This window comes from Bos mutus, chromosome 21, assembly GCF_027580195.1.
Source record: "Bos mutus isolate GX-2022 chromosome 21, NWIPB_WYAK_1.1, whole genome shotgun sequence".
Classification (NCBI taxonomy): Eukaryota; Metazoa; Chordata; class Mammalia; order Artiodactyla; family Bovidae; genus Bos; species Bos mutus.
Window position 1 is genome coordinate 27,618,323 of NC_091637.1, and position 17,103 is coordinate 27,635,425.

General features: G+C 45.3%; 1 protein-coding gene across 1 annotated transcript in view; it reads right to left on the bottom strand.

Annotated features, from left to right (window-relative positions):
- The window catches only part of ENTREP2 (endosomal transmembrane epsin interactor 2), a 241,340-nt gene extending 224,629 nt beyond the window's left edge, over positions 1–16,711 (bottom strand). Inside the window, exon 1 of the mRNA XM_070358170.1 lies at positions 16,264–16,711. Coding sequence (XP_070214271.1) covers positions 16,264–16,482 — 219 coding nt within the window. The 5' untranslated portion in view covers positions 16,483–16,711. The remainder of the gene's footprint in view (positions 1–16,263) is intronic.
- Between the last annotated feature and the right edge of the window lie 392 nt (positions 16,712–17,103).

A 17,103-nucleotide genomic window follows, 5' to 3' on the forward strand; every position in this document is an offset into this window, starting at 1 on the left:
CTCTGAGGGTTACTTGAGATGGTGACTCCTAGGCTTAAGACCTAAAAATTTCCACCAAATAAAACATAGTGCTCAACTTCTAAACTGTGACTATTTTTTAAGTCAACAGTTATGTACGACTCTTTGAGACCCCATGGACTGTAGCTCGCCAGGATCCTCTGTCCACAGAATTTCCCAGACAAGAATATTGGAGTGGGTTGTCATTTCCTCCTCCAGGTGATCTTCCTGATCCAGGGATCAAACCCATGTCTCCTGCAGCTCTTGTATTGGCAGGCAGACTCTTTACGAGCTGAGCCACCAGGGAAGCCCATGGCATACTATATTTAGCATCAAAGAAATAACAACAGAAAGGTTGAAAACATTTAATTGTGAGGCATGGGGAAGGCAGGAGCTGAGAGATCAGTTTAGCATTTCAATTTGCACCCTTCCATGCTGTTAAAACAATTTTAATTTCCATGATATTAAGTTGACAACACTTTTGTCATCATCACCAAAATCACCACCACCATCAAAAAACAGAGAGATGAATTGTGCTGCTTCCACCACAATATACAACATCAGGGCTCTTTCTGTTAAACTCTGACTCCATTCTACTCACTTGAGAGGCACACCAACTGAACCGCAGGTAAGAGCCACAGGTGTAACTCTATTTTAAAATTTTTTATTTTATTTATTTATCTTGGCTGTGCCATGCAGCAAGTGGGATCTTAGTTCCCTAATCAGGTTAAACCCATGCCCCCTGCAGTGGAAGGGCAGAGTCTTAACCACTGGACCACCAGGGTAGTCCCAACAGGTGTAACTCTTTAGGTCACCGGACAGGCACCTTGCTCCAGGGCTTTTCTGGCTTTTTGTTTCATTTTCTTTTGGTTTTTGTTATTCTTTATATAGCAAAAATAAAATGAAGGGTATTATATATACACATACATATATGTATATTTACACACTCTCTGTTTTTAAGAAGTCAATGTCGAGAAGTTACGTGCCACTAGTTATGACAGACTCCAGCTCAGTTAATCTGCTCACACCTCTTAGGTGTTAATATTTCCTCATCTTGAAAAGGGTCAGCTCCAAGCCTCACACTCCGCCTTGGCACAGAATGGCAATGGGAGGCGTGAAAAGAGGACTCGAGAGCACCAGTGCTAAATTTGATGAACTGGCAGGTAGAAAGCAGATGCCATGTTTCTTTGCCTTTTTCTTAGAGGGTCAAACGTTAGTTTCTACAAAGGCAGTGTCCCTTTGTAAACCGTTGTGAAAAACTCTGGGGTGTAGTTGGGGGAAAAAAAGATGTTTCTTTAAAAAAAAAAAAATCACAAGATTCTGATAGGCATATACTCTGTGGCTAAGCTGCTTAGTAATAAGTTAAACAGGGACCATTCTCTGAGTGCTTTCAGATTCTAGGTTAGAGGGTCTAAAAACGTACTTCAATATCACCATCTGCAGACTTCCCTTGCGGTCCAGTGGTTAAGACTCTGAGTCTCCACTGCATGAGGCCCACGTTCTATCACTGGTTGGGAACTAAGATTCCACATGCCACCAGGTGTGACCAAAAAAAGAAAAAAACAAAAAAAATCACTGTCTGTAACCACTATCAGCCAATAGTGTACAATACTGTAAAGCCAATATGTACAATTTCTCATTATAGATGAGAAGACAACACTTCTCTTATCCTTAGATCACTTCAGTATTTTTCAAAAGAAAAATCTGTCTTTGCATGAAGTTTCAAACTCTCTATTTTTTTTTCTTTCTTCTGCAGAAGGATGAGCTGTAATTTTAAGGGTTTATTTTTGAGCCACTAAGTTACCTGTCTCTGTGATAGATAGTTACGTCACAGGCTCCGGGAGTAAAGCTGCTGATGCAAAGGAAGTAGTTTGTTTACATTTACCACATACTTGACTGAAGGCTATGAAATGGAATATTTCCTCCCATACCGGTAAACAAGGATGTCACCGTCATCAGGGAGTCTAGCCTTCCAAATGTAATTTCTGAGCCCAGGAAGAATAATACTGGCAGCCATCATCCACTTCCCTAGTAAACATAAGTACTGAGGAGTTTGGTGGGGTGGGGTGGGGAGGGTGAGAGAAAGCACAAGAGGCATCTAACCCCACATACCCCACTCCCTTACTGTGAAGTAGGAATTAAGGATGTGAATAATGAAGAAACAGAATTTGGCCCCAGAGAGCTGAGCCTGGACACTTACATCTTCCCATGCCTAGAAAAGCCGTAAATTCCTTAGTTCAAGATATCTGATTTTAATTAACAATAATTTTTTGATATTCAGATTACGTGCCCCTTGCTACAAAACTTCTATATACCCCGACTCTTCCCCTCGCCTTAGAAGGCAGTTCTCTCAGGGTCACTTTATTTTTTCAGGGTCACTTTAGATGCTGTCTTCCGGGCTTGAAATCCTAACAATTCCCACTGGATAAAACAACTCTTGACTTCTAGGTTGTGACTATATTTTTTAGTTGCCAAGGCCTTCCCTTCCCCCCAAAATGCCAGTATCCCCAATTCCTGCTGGTCTTTAAGGCTCACGTCTACCTAAGCGTACTGAACCCTGAAACTTTCATCACCAGCTGGACATAGGGAAGGTAAGAACAGCCATGATGATCAAGTGAGGCTATCAAGTCAGGTCAGTGAAGTGCCTAAATGCAGAAACCGAATGCAAGCAGGCTTGCATTGGGCACACCAGGGACAGGAGCCTAGAAATCTCACCTTCCCTAAATAGATACGTAAAGTCAAAAGCAAGACATAAATGTTTCCTTTCACACTATTATTCAACATGAAGGTTCCAATTAACGCAAAAGGAAAGGAATAAGCAGCATATACATTTTTTTGTTGATATGAAAAATACTGAACACAAAGAAGCAAAATGATTTACAGATGATATGAATGTAGAAATGGGAAGCACAAATGAAAGCATGTTAGTTGCTCAGTTATGTCTGACTCTTCACGACCCCATAGACTGTAGCCCATGAGGCTCCTCTGTCCACGGGATTCTTCAGGCCAGAATACTGGAGTGCGTTACTGTTTCCTCCTCCAGGGGATCTTCCCAACCCAAGGATCAAACCCAGGCCTCCTACGTTGCAGGCAGATTCTTTACCTTCTGAGCCACCAGGGGAGTCACAAGACATTTACTTAAAAATAGAATAAATGATTTCAAAGTAAGACAGAAACAAAAGTCGACAGTGCCTCTGTATAGGAGTCGTCAGTCCTGGAAGAAGGGAAATTCCAATGATGACACAGAGCTACACCACAGAACTTGAGTACATTTAACAGGAAAGGTACAGCAGCTATAGGACAGAACCTCAGAACACTCTACCTGTTCAAAAACTGAATTCATATTAAAAACGTTCAGCACTGAAGCAAAACACAAAGACACAGCATTACATCATATCATATCTCGAATAAACAAGAATATATGAGTTTTACTTTGCCTGGTATCAAGAATGAGGACTCAGACACCCAGAACAGACTTGTGGCTGTGAAGGGGGAGCAGGTAGGGGAGGGATGGATTGGGAGTTTGGGATGAGCAGATGCAATCTATTATCTATAGAAAGGATAAACAACAAGGTCCTACTGTACAGCACAGGGAACTACAGTCAATATCCTGTGATAAACCATAATGGAAAAGAATATGAAAGAGAATGTATATATGTGTTTGAGTCATTTTGCTATACAGTAGAAATTAACACAACATTGTAAATCAACTATGCTTCGATTGAAAAAAAAAAAAAAGACCGACACCTGCCTTTTAAAAAAATTATTTATTATTTGGCTGCACCTCGTGGCATGTGAGATCTTAGTTTCCCGATCAGGGATAGAACCTCTGCTCCCTGCACTAGAAGTTCAAAGTCTTAACCACTGGACCACCAGGGAAGTCCCAAGGCCTGCTTTCTTTTCATTTGAATTTGCTTGGTATATCTTTTCCAGTCCTTTTATTTTTAGTCTTTCTAAATCTCTCCATTTTCAGTCTATCTCTGGATCTTGCTTTGTTAAGTCAACCTGAAAAACTTTTTTAACCAGGCTAATTAAGTCTATTTACATAATGTGAATACAGTCTGGATGTCTGGCATCAGCTTTGCAGATTTTTAACCTTATATTTAAAACAATGACGCACAAACTCCGTCCTTCCGTCCGTGGCCTGCCCACTCCCTACTTTCTCTGAGTCTCTGCAGGTTCGTAGGAAGGATACTGGTTCTAGTTGCTGCTTTATATTACCACCTTATATAACCCCCTGAGCACCCTCCTTTTCTAGACATTATTACCTCCCTCCTAAGAGCAATAATGCAATTAGCTAGTAATTGGTTCTTCTTTCTCCCATTGCTCTTCCTAAACTATCCATTTTATTTATTTAAAAAAATTTTTTTATTGTGGTACAAGTCATATAATATAAAACATACTATTTTAACCATATTTAACTGTATAACTCAGTGGCACTAAGTACATTCACACCGTTATACAACACTCACCATCATTCATCTCCTGAATTTTCCACCTACCTGAACTAAAATTCTGTCATTAAACACTAACTCCCCGCCTCCCACTCCCCAGCCCCTGGTACCTACCAATGTACTTTCTGACTCTATGAATTTGACTATTTGAGGTACCTTGCAAAAGTGGAATCAAACAGTATTTGTTTGCACCTGATATATATTGAAATACATATTAAAAAATAGAGACATCACTTTGATGACAAAGGTCCATACAGTCAAAGCTATTTTTTTCCAGTAGTCATGTATGGATGTGAGAGTTGAATCATAAAAAAGGCTGAGCACCAAAGAATTAATGCCTCCAAATTGTGGTGCTGGAGAAGACACTTGAGAGTCCCTTGGACAGTAAGAAGATCAAACCAGTCAATCCGACTCCTTGTGACTCCATGGTCTGTAGCCCACCAGGTTCCTCTGTCCATGAGATTTTCCAGGCAAGAATACTGGAGTGGGTAGCCAATCCCTTCTCCAGGGAATTTTGCCAACCCAGGGATCCAACCTGAGTCTCTTGCATTTGCAGGCGGATTCTTTACCACTAGCACCATCTGGGAAGCCTCCATCTTATATATAATAGTTTGCATTTGCTTATCCCAACCTCCCAATTCTTGCCCGTCCCAACCTCCCTCCAACCTCGGCAACCACAAGTCTGTTCTCTATGTCTGTGAGTCTGTTTCGTAGATAAGTTCATTTGTGTTGTAAAAAGCAGCAACATTCTTGACTGGATTTACACAGTTTCCAAAGACTGACTCACAACGTAACATTCAAAATGTCCAGGATATAATCCAAAATTACCAGGCCTACAAAGAATCAGGACAATGCCAACTCCCACAGGAAAACACAATCAATGATAGATTCTGGAACAATCAAAGACTTTAAAGATGTGATAACAAAAATGCTCCAGTAAGCAAGGGAATGAATGAAAAGCTACAAAAACCTAAAGAAAAAAAATCTAGTTGATATGAAGGAGAACCATATGGAAATTTTAAAAACAGAAATACAGAATCACTGAAGTAAAAAATTCACCAGATGAATTTAATAGCAGAATGGAAATGAAAGGAGAAAAAGTCAACTGACATGGGAGCAACAATTTAAATCACAACGGATTTCTCATCAGAGAACACAGAAGGAATTCGGAGAATATCTCCATTCTGCTTTTCATTTACTTCCAAGAATCCATAAAGTGAGTCTGACCATGAGGATAAACCAGATGGACCCAGGTTCAGGGTTATCCTACAGCATATAGGCTTGTACTCTCAGGACTTCCCTGGTGGTCCAGTGGTTAAGACTCAGTGCTTCCAATGGTCAGGGAATTAAGATCCCACATGCTGCATAGCACAGCCAAAAAATTTCTTTTTATTCTTTAAAAAGGCTTGTACTCTTTAAAATCATGGAAAACATGAGACATAAAGGATGACTGAAGAGAGTGAAGAGATACAAGACACACATATATTGCTGGACAGGATCCTGGGCCAGGAAGGGAAAGGAACACTCTTTGGACAGTTGGTGGAATTGGAATAGGATCTATGACTCAGACAACGATGTTCTTCTAATGTTGAGTTCCTAGGCTGGAGGAGTTTATACTGGCTACATAGAAGAGTGTCTTTGAGTAGGGGATATATACACTGAAATGTTCAGGAGTGATGGGACATCACATCTGCAGCCTGCCCCCAAGAGGTCAAGAAAAATACTCTAATGATACTGGATTTTTTTTTTCTTCCATTCAGGAAGAGAGACAGTGTACACAAGTCTCCATGTGCAAGCCATGGAGCAAATATAGTAAAAGCAGTTACAATCGGGGAACCTAGTAGACAGGATACAGAGTTCTTAGTTCTGTTCTACAATCTTTTCTAAAAATTGGAAATTTCAACTTGCCCCCTCCAAACTGACTTTTTAAAATACTGCTTCACCTTTTCTAGCACAGAATTTGTTTGGCTTTGAGAACTGCAACACACAACACAAATGACTAAGACTTCCGCCTAATCTTTAACATTCATTATTTTACAGGGATATGTCTGTGTTGATTATTCTTCATTGATTTTTTCCCCCCATCACATGGCGGACACTTTCAAGTCTTCTTTTATTTTTAGGTTAGTTTTCTGCCAGTAATAGTTCTAAACATTTATTTTATTCCATTGCTTTGTTTTTCCTTTCCTGGACACTCTAATTACACATAGATCTCCTTTGCCTGTCACCTATACTTTCTTTTTTAAAATATTTATTTATTTACTTATTTGGTCGTGCTGGGTCTTTGTTGTGGCATGGGAGATCTCTGATCTTAGCTGCAGCATGTGGGATCTAGTTCCCTGACCAGGGATTGAACCCTGGCGCCCTGCATTGGGAGCTTGGAGGCTTAGCCACTGGACCACTAGGGAAGTCCTTGTCTCCTATACATTCTAACTTAGTCTATTCCTTCATTTATTTGCTATTGTTTTCATTTTCCTCCTTCTCATCCTGTATTATTATTTTGGGACTATGGTAACCACTTGCTCTTGTGTCCCTTCTGCATACAATTTAGTCTTCCATTCTAAAACTCATTTTTTCCTAATTCTTTCCGGATATCAATCTGTTCTCATTTCATAATTTTCTGTTATCAAGCCATGTTTTTGTAGTTTCTAAATTTATGCTGGATGCTACCCTTTCAAATTGTTTTTTTCTTTTAGTTTATCTTGAAATATTAGTTTATGATTTTTTCTGGCGTGTTCTCATTTTCTATAGTACCATTATGTTCATTTCATCATTCTTTTCTGAATCAATTTTGCATAAGATTATATCATATTCAATCCCAAAGAAAGGCAATGCCAAAGAATGCTCAAACTACCCCACAATTGCACTCATCTCACACGCTAGTAAAGTAATGCTCCAAATTCTCCAAGCCAGGCTTCAGCAATACGTGAACCATGAACTTCAAGATGTTCAAGCTGATTTTAGAAAAGGCAGAGGAACCAAAGATCAAATTGCCAACATCCGCTGGATCATCAAAACAGCAAGAGAGTTCCAGAAAAACATCTTTTTCTGCTTTATTGACTATGCCAAAGTCTTTGACTGTGTGAATCACAATAAACTGTGGAAAAATCTCAAAGAAATGGGAATACCAGATCACCTGACCTGCCTCTTGAGAAACCTATATGCAGGTCAGGAAGCAACAGTTAGAACTGGACATGGAACAACATACTTGTTCCAGACAGGAAAAGGAGTATGTCAAGGCTGTATATTGTCACCCTGCTTATTTAACTTATATGCAGAGTACATCATGAGAAACGCTGGGCTGGAAGAAGCACAAGCTGGAATCAAGATTGCTGGGAGAAATATCAATCACCTCAGATATGCAGATGACACCACCCTTATGGCAGAAAGTGAAGAGGATCTAAAAAGCCTCTTGATGAAAGTGAAAGAGGAGAGTGAAAAAGCTGGCTTAAAGCTCAACATTCAGAAAACAAAGATCATGGAATCTGGTCCCATCACTTCATGGCAAATAGATGGGGAAACAGTGGAACAGTGTCAGACTTTATTTGGGGGGGGGGGCTCCAAAATCACTGCAGCCATGAAATTAAAAGACGCTTACTCCTTGGAAGGAAAGTTATGACCAACCTAGATAGCATATAGAAAAACAGAGACATTACTTTGCCAACAAAGGTCCGTCTAGTCAAGGTTATGGTTTATCCAGTGGTCATGTATGGATGTGAGAGTTGGACTGTGAAGAAAGCTGAGTGCCAGAGAATTGATGCTTTTGAACTGTGGTGTTGGAGAAGACTCTTGAGAGTCCCTTGGACTGCAAGGAGATCCAACCAGTCCATTCTAAAGGAGATCAGCCCTGGGTGTTCTTTGGAAGGAATGATGCTAAAGCTGAAACTCCAGTACTTTGGCCACCTCATGCGAAGAGTTGACTCATTGGAAAAGACTCTGATGCTGGGAGGGATTGGGGGCAGGAGGAAAAGGGGATGACAGAGGATGAGATGGCTGGATGGCATCACCGACTCGATGGACATGAGTTTCAGTGAACTCTGGGAGTTGGTGATGGACAGGGAGGCCTGGCGTGCTGCGATTCATGGGGTCGCAGAGTCGGACACACGGAGAAGGCAATGGCACCCCACTCCAGTACTCTTGCCTGGAGAGTCCCATGGATGGAGGAGCCTGGTAGGCTGCAGTTCATGGGGTCGCTAAGAGTCGGACACGACTGAGTGACTTCCCTTTCACTTTTCACTTTCATGCACTGGAGAAGGAAATGGCAACCCACTCCAGTGTTCTTGCCTGGAGAATCCCAGGGACGGGGGAGCCTGATGGGCTGCCGCCTATGGGGTCACACAGAGTTGGACACAACCGAAGCGACGTAGCAGCAGCAGCAGCAGAGTAGGACACAACTGAGCGACGGAATTGAACTGTACTGAACTGAGATCATATTCCATTTTTCTTTCCCCATGTATGAGGTAGATTTTCCCAATCTGGGAAAAGAAAGCTCCTAAAGAATAAGGGTTGAGCTAGGACAGCTTTGGGCTTCCCCAGTGGCAAAGCAGTACAGAATCCAACTGCAATCCAAGAGCCTCGGGCTCTATCCCTAAATTGAGAAAATCCCTTGGAGAAGGAAATAGCAATTCACTCCAGTGTTATTGCCTGGAATATCCCATGAACAGATGGGTTTAGCAGGTTACAGTCTGTGGGGTCGCAAAGAGTCAGATGCACACACATAGGACATCTTCGTCAGCTGGGCTCTACCGATCTTAAAGACTCAAGAATGAGATCTCTACGTATCCACTTACTTGCTTCTCAGCATTCAATCCAGAATCTGGGGACACTCATCCCCACCCTGGCCCTTTGCTCCAGCTCCAGACCCTGCAGACCCTGTTTCCAAGGCCATTCTCTCTGCCCAGGATCTCCTACTGCTGCTGGAGCAGTTTCTGGGAGTCCCCCGACCTGCACCATCCTAATCTATGCCTCCTTGCTGTCGGTGTTCCTGTCCTGCTCAGTTTGGTTTCTGTTTCTGGTCATTCTGCTCAGGGCGAGGCACTGACCTTGTAGAAGGAAGAACTCACAGTGTGTTTCTCAGATGGTCCCAGGTTTGCATGTTCATCCCTGCAAGGTGGCTGTTCTCACCCCCAACCAGAAAACCCAGAGCACCTCTCCGGCGTTCATCCACTTTTCGGGGTGAATAACTCAAGGTGATTCGGGGTTCCCATAGCCTGTCAATGCTTTCATTCACTCCCCACCACCGTCAGCTGTTCATCTGCAGCTCTGGCTCCCAGTGGACTGGCCGCATCTATGTCCTGACTTGTAGGGATCGCACATCTCTTTCATTGATGTGTCCTCACTTAGGTTTTTCTAGGATGACCATGTGAACTGGTTGAGTTTTCTGTTTTGTTTTGTTTAGGCCACACTGTGCCACATGTGGGATCTTAGTTCCCCAACCAGAGATTAAACCAGTGACCCCTGCATTGGCAGCATGGAGTCTTAGCCACTGGACCACCAGGAAACTCTCACGAACTAGTTTTCAAAAAAAGTTTAGGGGAGACTGAAAATCTGCTCCCATAAGAGATGTTCTGAAAGGTGTAAGACAAAGGACAAAGAAATGAAAATGCAACTGTGTTCCTGAACTAGAAGCTTCCATACGATAAAACTGTCAATACTGCCAAAATTGTTCCATCAATGTAACGCAACTGCAATCCAAACCTTAAATAGGTATTGCTGGAAACTAGACACAGACATTTTAAAGTTATTACAGAAGAACCAAGGCACTTTTGAGAAAGAAAACAGTATGGAGGGAGATGCCTGACCAGATAGTGAAATTTACCAGTATGTTGCCTTAACCAAAATACTGTGGTGCATGTGCATGTGTGCATGCTCAGTTGCTGAGTCGTGTCTGACTCTATGCAACCTCATGGACTGTAGCCTACCAGGATCCTCTGTCCATGGGATTTCTCAGGCAAGAATACTAGAGTGGGTCACCATGCCCTCCTCTAGGGGATCTTCCTGACCCAGGGATAAAACCCTGGTATCCTGCATTGCAGGCGGGTTCTTTATCACTAATGCCACCTGGGAAGCTCCTTTGTTAACTATATATGGCGACAAATGTTAAATACTCTTATTGTGGAGATCCTTTTGCAACACATAGAAGCACTGGATCATTATGCTGTATGCTTGAGACTAGCATAATATTGTATGTTAATTATATCTCAATGAAAAAAATAAGTAAAATAGAGTAAAACTGAATAGAGTCCCAAACAGAAGCACAGGTACAGAGGACCTTACCTGGTCTGCAAGGAAACAAAGTTAGGTCTTTTTTTCACACCGTTGTTGTTTAGTCATTCAGTCGTGTCCAACTCTTTTCGACCCCATGGACTGCAGCATGTCAGGCTCCTCTTTCTATGGGATTTTCCAGGCAAGAATACTGGAAACATTGCACTAAGACTGCCCCTTTGCCATCATCTTCCCAGCCCAGGCTATTAGCATTCCTTCACATGTTATTCATCTGATGGAAGAAAAAATATTTCATTGTCTTCATTTGATCTGACTTTCCATGGTTACTTCTCTGATAAGTTTCAAGTATTGGGTTGACCAAAAAGTTCATTCAGAATGGGTTACCATTTCCTTCTCTATACACAAAACAAATTCTGGACGATTTAAAAATTAAATGTAAAAAGTAAGATGAAAACATAAGAAGGAAATGTGAAGGAATGTTTGTGTGACCTATGTAATGACAACCCTCTTTACTAAGAAAAGAGCCCAGACACTGAGGAAAAGAAAGCTAATAGATTTGACTATATGAAACGTTTTAAAATTTTATATACAGCAAAAGACATCAAAAATTAAGCCACATGAGAAATGAAAAACTGCAAGAAAATATTGGATTGGCCAAAAAGTCCATTTGGGTTTTTCCATATGATCTTATGGAAAAATCTGAATGAAGGTTTTGGTCAACCCAATACTTGTAATGTATCAGAGAAGTAACCATGGAAAGTCAGATCAAATGAAAACAATGAAAAATCTTTTTTTCCGTCAGATGAATAAAATATTAAGGAATGCTAATAGCCTGGGCTAGGAAGATGATGGCAAAGGGGCAGTCTTATGCAATGTTTCTGTGGTCAGGGATGACTACAATCCTTCATAGAATAACTCTGGCAATATCTAATGAAATACCAAATTGGAACCCCCTCCAACTAGCCATTCCACTTTGGGGAATGTATGCTCAGAAAACCAGCACTGGCCTCTAAGGCTATACAAGCAGCATGGTTTGTGGAGACACAGAACTGACACAACCAGGCTACTCCCCAAAGGAGAACTGAATAAATTATAAAATGCATCCTATGGATTCTTACGTAGTCATTAACAATGACAGAAATAGTAAGAATAATCAGTATGGCTGGGCATATTTATTACACACAAAATAAAAGAGTCAGAGTAAGTGGTGTGTGACATAATCTTTTCATTAAAAAATGTTAAAAGAAAAGAAACGTCCCACACATTACATATAAATCCTAATATTTTTGTGATTGTAAAGCAAAGGGTAGAAAGGTCACATGAAACACTGCTAATGCAGGTCACCTGTGGGTACAGAGCTGGGACAGAAGAAAGCACTGTCGTCATTTTCTTTACACCCTTCTTTGTTTTCAGTTACTGCAACAAACACCTGTTGCTTTGCAGTATGCTGTTGCTTTTAAAGGAAAAAGAAAATATATACACATCTGTGCATCAACAGTCAGCTCCTAACGGTTATGTCTTTACCAACACATGTGACTGGCCATGTGGATAATTCACAGGGTACTCGGTTGTCTCTGATGTCTTGGGAGTAAATAAAATGTCAAAGAAAAATAATGAGGCTGTTCTGTCAAAGGTTAACTGTAATACTCCATGAGAGCCAGCAGAAGTGCTGGAGACTTCCTTCCCTTCCCCTTTACTTCCATTTTTTAATATTTAAATTACATATACAAAACTGTTTAGTCTGTTCTCTGATATAAAGTTCACTTAAAATAAGACTGAATTCATTGTGGACTTCCCTGGGTGGTCCAGGGGTTGAGACACAGTGCTTCCTGCAAGGGGCACAGGTTCAATCCTCGGTTGGGGAACTAGGAGCCCAAATGCTACAAAATTTTTAAATATATGATTAATTCGTTGATCATTAAACACATATACACATAGCCTTTGTAGTCTTCTAAACTGTTCCTGTAGATCATCATCTCTCAAAAGGGGCCAAGCATTTATCCCTGGGGAAGCCAAGTCACCCAAATGGAGGGGACCTGGGACATGACAGCCACTTGAAGGCAGGTCTCCGAAACAGCACTGCTCCCCCAACCAGGCCTGCTGCCCTCTCCCCTGTTTCCAGCCTTGCCAAGGACCCCCCAGGGCTCTTCCTGTCATTTTGTGCTTCTCCAAAGTTCTCTTGCATCATCACCTTTCCACACATATTTTGTGCTTTTCCTAAGATACAGGTGTTTCTTCCCTACAGAGGCTTTACCTTTGACTCTTCACAGCCAACTCAAGCGAAGCCCCTTCAGCCACTGCTTGGGGTTGCTGCTGCTGCTAAGTCACTTCAGTCGTGTCTGACTCTGTGCGACCCCATAGACAGCAGCCCACCAGGCTCCCCTGTCCCCAGCTTGGGGTTGGGGGTGGACAATTAAAGTCTTATGGCTAGAGCTGTGGCCTCAAGTCAGAGCAACTAAGTGCAAATCTGACGCTGGCCAAGTGTGACCTTGGGTAGACATGAAATTTCATTTTATGTGCCCACTTGACTGAGGGATGCCCAGACAGACATGACAACATTCTTTTGAGGTATGTCACAACAAGGGGGATGTCTCTATAAGAGATTAGCATTGCATCAGGACACTGAGTAAAGAAGGTCACCTTTGTCCTTGTAGATGGGCCTCATTTAACCCAGCAAGGGCCTGAACAAGACAAGAGAGACAGAACTAGGGCAAATTCATGGTCTCTGACCTGGGACACCCACCTTCTCCTGCCTTGGACATCAGCACCACTGGTCCTCAGCCTTTGGGGCCAGAATGGGGACCACATCACTAGCCCTCCAGTTTCTGGGCTTCTAGACTTGGACTGAATGACACCAGCAACATGCCAGGGTCTCCAGCTTGCTGATGTGTGTGTATATTGGCTCTGTTTCTCTGGAGAGCCCCAACTGATACAGCAAGTTCCTTAATCCAGCTCCCCCTCAGTGCACTCTGCACAAGCTGCCAAGACTTCTCAGGGTGTAGGTCTAGCCCTGACACAGCCTCAGTTCCGCAGCACTCCACTAGCTAAGGCCAGTCAGAGGTCCAGTCCAAGTGCAGGGAACTGCACTTGGATGAAATGTGCTATCACAGCAGGGAAAACACTTAGTGTAAAAGCTGGCACACCATACATGCTCAATAAACCTAAGCTGTTTTCTTGGTTGTTGTTTTTCCTTAAATAGAGGCGTTATTTTTACATTGGTTCTTCACCAGGGACACACCACAGAGAAGGCCTAGAGACCTAGAAAGTGTTTAAGAACCCACTTTCAGGAAAGGCAGCCACAAGTCATGCAGAGCAGATTTTTGTGAAAAGTCAGTCATCCTGGTCACCATCTTAAGACAAAAATGTCCTTGCAAGGTGGTTTCCACAGTGGGCGGGCAGGCAAGTGGCCAGTGTTACTGCCCACAGCTGTGACAACATGTTGACCTGTCCCAGCATTGCTGGAACCATTCACTGTCTGTGCAAAGGGGTATAGACTGTTTGGAAAAAACTTTAATGCATTATTGACCAGAGACACATTAATATGTATTTTGTTATTCAAATATTATTGACTGGAGTGTTTCAATACTCACATAACAAATCACTGGCCAAAGGCATTAGTTTCTGCAAAAATCTTCAGGTCAATAAAAAGTTAAAGGTGCTTGTGGCAGATTCAGTTTGAAAAAAGCCCATGAGACAGGAGGTGTAAGGAGGTGGGGAGAGTGGGAGGTGGACCCGGGGCACAATCTACCACCTCTAAAATAAAAGCAGAGGATGTTGCTCACTGTTCTCCCCAGAGCCTACAGGCAGGTCTGCACACACAAGACACGTGGGGAATACTCTGAATTGCAGGATGTTGAACTACAAAGTTATAGTTGTGGAAAGGAATAACCCTGGGAATGCAAGCTGAATTAATGCTTTACATATTTATTTAATGCTTAAGACTAAAATACACTGAATGTACATTTTTCACATAAACAGCTTTTCTACCATGTGTGATGGCTGTTTCCCCTTCCAAGTTCATTATTAAGAGACAGCTCTCTCTCTATGCCCTTTGGAAGAACCAAAGCCACAAGGCTAGAAGACCTGGCCCATGGAGAAGCCAAGGGCAGTTCGTTTACCAAGCTGCCACCTGTGGGCCACAGCAGACACAAACTCAGACCACATGAAAACAATGCACATTAAATCATGCTGAACACTGAGCCACAGATGTGTTTGAAGGCTGTATTTAGGGGCCCCCATTTGAATCATGACTCCTGGGTCTTGCTTCCAATCCCATCTCTTTACTTTGAGCACTGGGAGCCTGAAACTCATGCTCTGTTGTTCTAACCAGCTCTCCAAGACTCACTCCTGGTCTGAAATAAGCTCTGGAAATTCACACGCCCGTTAGGATGAACCATAACACTTGGATCCATCAGGCTGTCACTGAGTCGGTTCTGCTTCGATCTTATCTTACAAGGCCTGCAGCAGACTTGGAGAACAAAGGCCATTACAAAAGAACAACAAAAGCGGAGATCGACAGAATTTTTAAATTTCAGAAGTCAAGGACAAATAGCAAACATTCGTTCCAAAGGCTTGGTTTGGATTTTTGGAGATGGAGTTAAAACACACCGAATTTACTGTTTAAAACCTGTAAAACATACTCCGGCACCGCAAACCAAATGCAGGTACAGACGTCAAGAGTTCTCAGAACAAGGGCTTCTCTTTATAAAGAATATTTGCTCAGCATAGATCTTTCCTGTTTCCATATACTCACTCTTTATTAATATAGGGAAAAAACAACTTTAATAAAAAAAAAAAAAAGCCTCCCTCCCCCCTACCCCCTCCCCCTTATTTCTTGGAGACAACCACGTCTTTGAATGGGATTTCCTGGTGGCTTTGCTTCTACGGCGGTTTGTCAGTCACTGGCCTCTCTAATTTGGGGTCAACAGCCTGAAAATCTGTCACCTCCCGGCGAGGAAGCTCACTAAACACGCCTCCCGCCCCACGCGGCCCGCGGGCCGCCTGCCCAGTCGCACTGTCCACTGCGCTCGCGGATCAATCCCCACCACGGGCGGGACGCGCCACTTACGGTACACCGAGAGGGTGGGCTGCCAAGGCGGGTTCGGCCGGTTCCCGCCGCCAGGACTGACCCGCGACCCGACGGCACGCGCCCTGCGCCGAAGACTCCAGCCGCGGAGGCCAGCCGCGCGGAGCCGCGTCTCCGCACCGGGCTCGCACCCTGCTCCCACCCCGCTCGGGGTCGCCCAGAGCCCCACCACTCCCCGGCGGTTCCTCAGCCCCTGGGCGCAAGGGGCCTCAGGGCCCAGCCGCCGGCCCCGCCGCCCACCCTCATCCGAAGGCCCCTCCAGTGCTTGAGGGCGCCCGGGCTCCTGTCTCTTCGCAAAAAAGTAACTCCGGGACCAGCGCAAGGGGAAAGGGAAAGCGACGCTCCCAGGGCGGCAAGCGGTGAGTCGGCTCTCCGGAGTTCTCCTGCCCGAGTTTTAAGCCGCACCCCGGGCTGTGGCAGCTCGCGCGCCGAACTCGGCGCCCGCGGGTGGTGGGCCCGCGTCCCCGGCCCGCAGCCCCCGCGCTCCGCGCCGACACTCACCGAGAAGCCGGCCCAGAAGGGGCAGGAGTGGCGGACACGGGCCGACGTGGTGAGCGCCAGAGCGGCGAAGCTGACGGCCACGATGAGGCATCCGAGCGCCATCTGCGTGGCCCCGAGCGCCAACACGATGCGGGAGCGGCCCGGGCACTCGCGCAGGCGGGACAGGCTGCGGGGCAGCGCGGCCGGGCGCGGCGCGCGGGGACCGCCAGCCGGAGGCATCGCGCCTGCACGCCTCACCCGCTCGCGCCCGGTCCTGCGCGCCGCCCCTCCTCACCAAGGGTCCGAGGCAAGTTGCACCGACTACGGGGTCGGCCTCCCCCCGGGTCGCGGGGGCTGCGGCGGCCGCGCGCGTGGAGCGGGACGCGCGGGGCGGGGAACCGGACGCCCGCAGCCCTCGCCGGGGCCCGCGCCCATGCCGCCGCAGCTCCGCAGGGCCGCCCGCCGGCCGCGCCGCGCTGCGCCCTCTCCCGCCCGCCCCGCGCGCTCCCCGGCCCGGGCGCGGGCTCGAGCCGCCGCCGCCGCCGCTGTCCCCGGGCGCGAGCCCTGCCGCCGCCGCGCGCGGGGCCGGGGGCCGAGGCCAGAGCACGAGCCGGGACCGAGCGGCGCGGGAGCGGGCGGGCGCAGGTGCGGTCCCCGTGGTCGGGCCTCGGCGCTCGCGCCCCTCACCGAGGAGGAGAGTGAGAACCGCGGGCGCGTCAAGGGCGAGGGCGGCAGGAGCCCCGGGCCGGAGACGGGGAAGAGGCCTGGGAGCTGGGGCGGGCCGGCCGAGCCGCTACCGAGCCTGGGGCTGGCCCGGGAGGAGCGCGCGCCCCGGCGGCGGGGGTCGCGGAGGAGGTGACT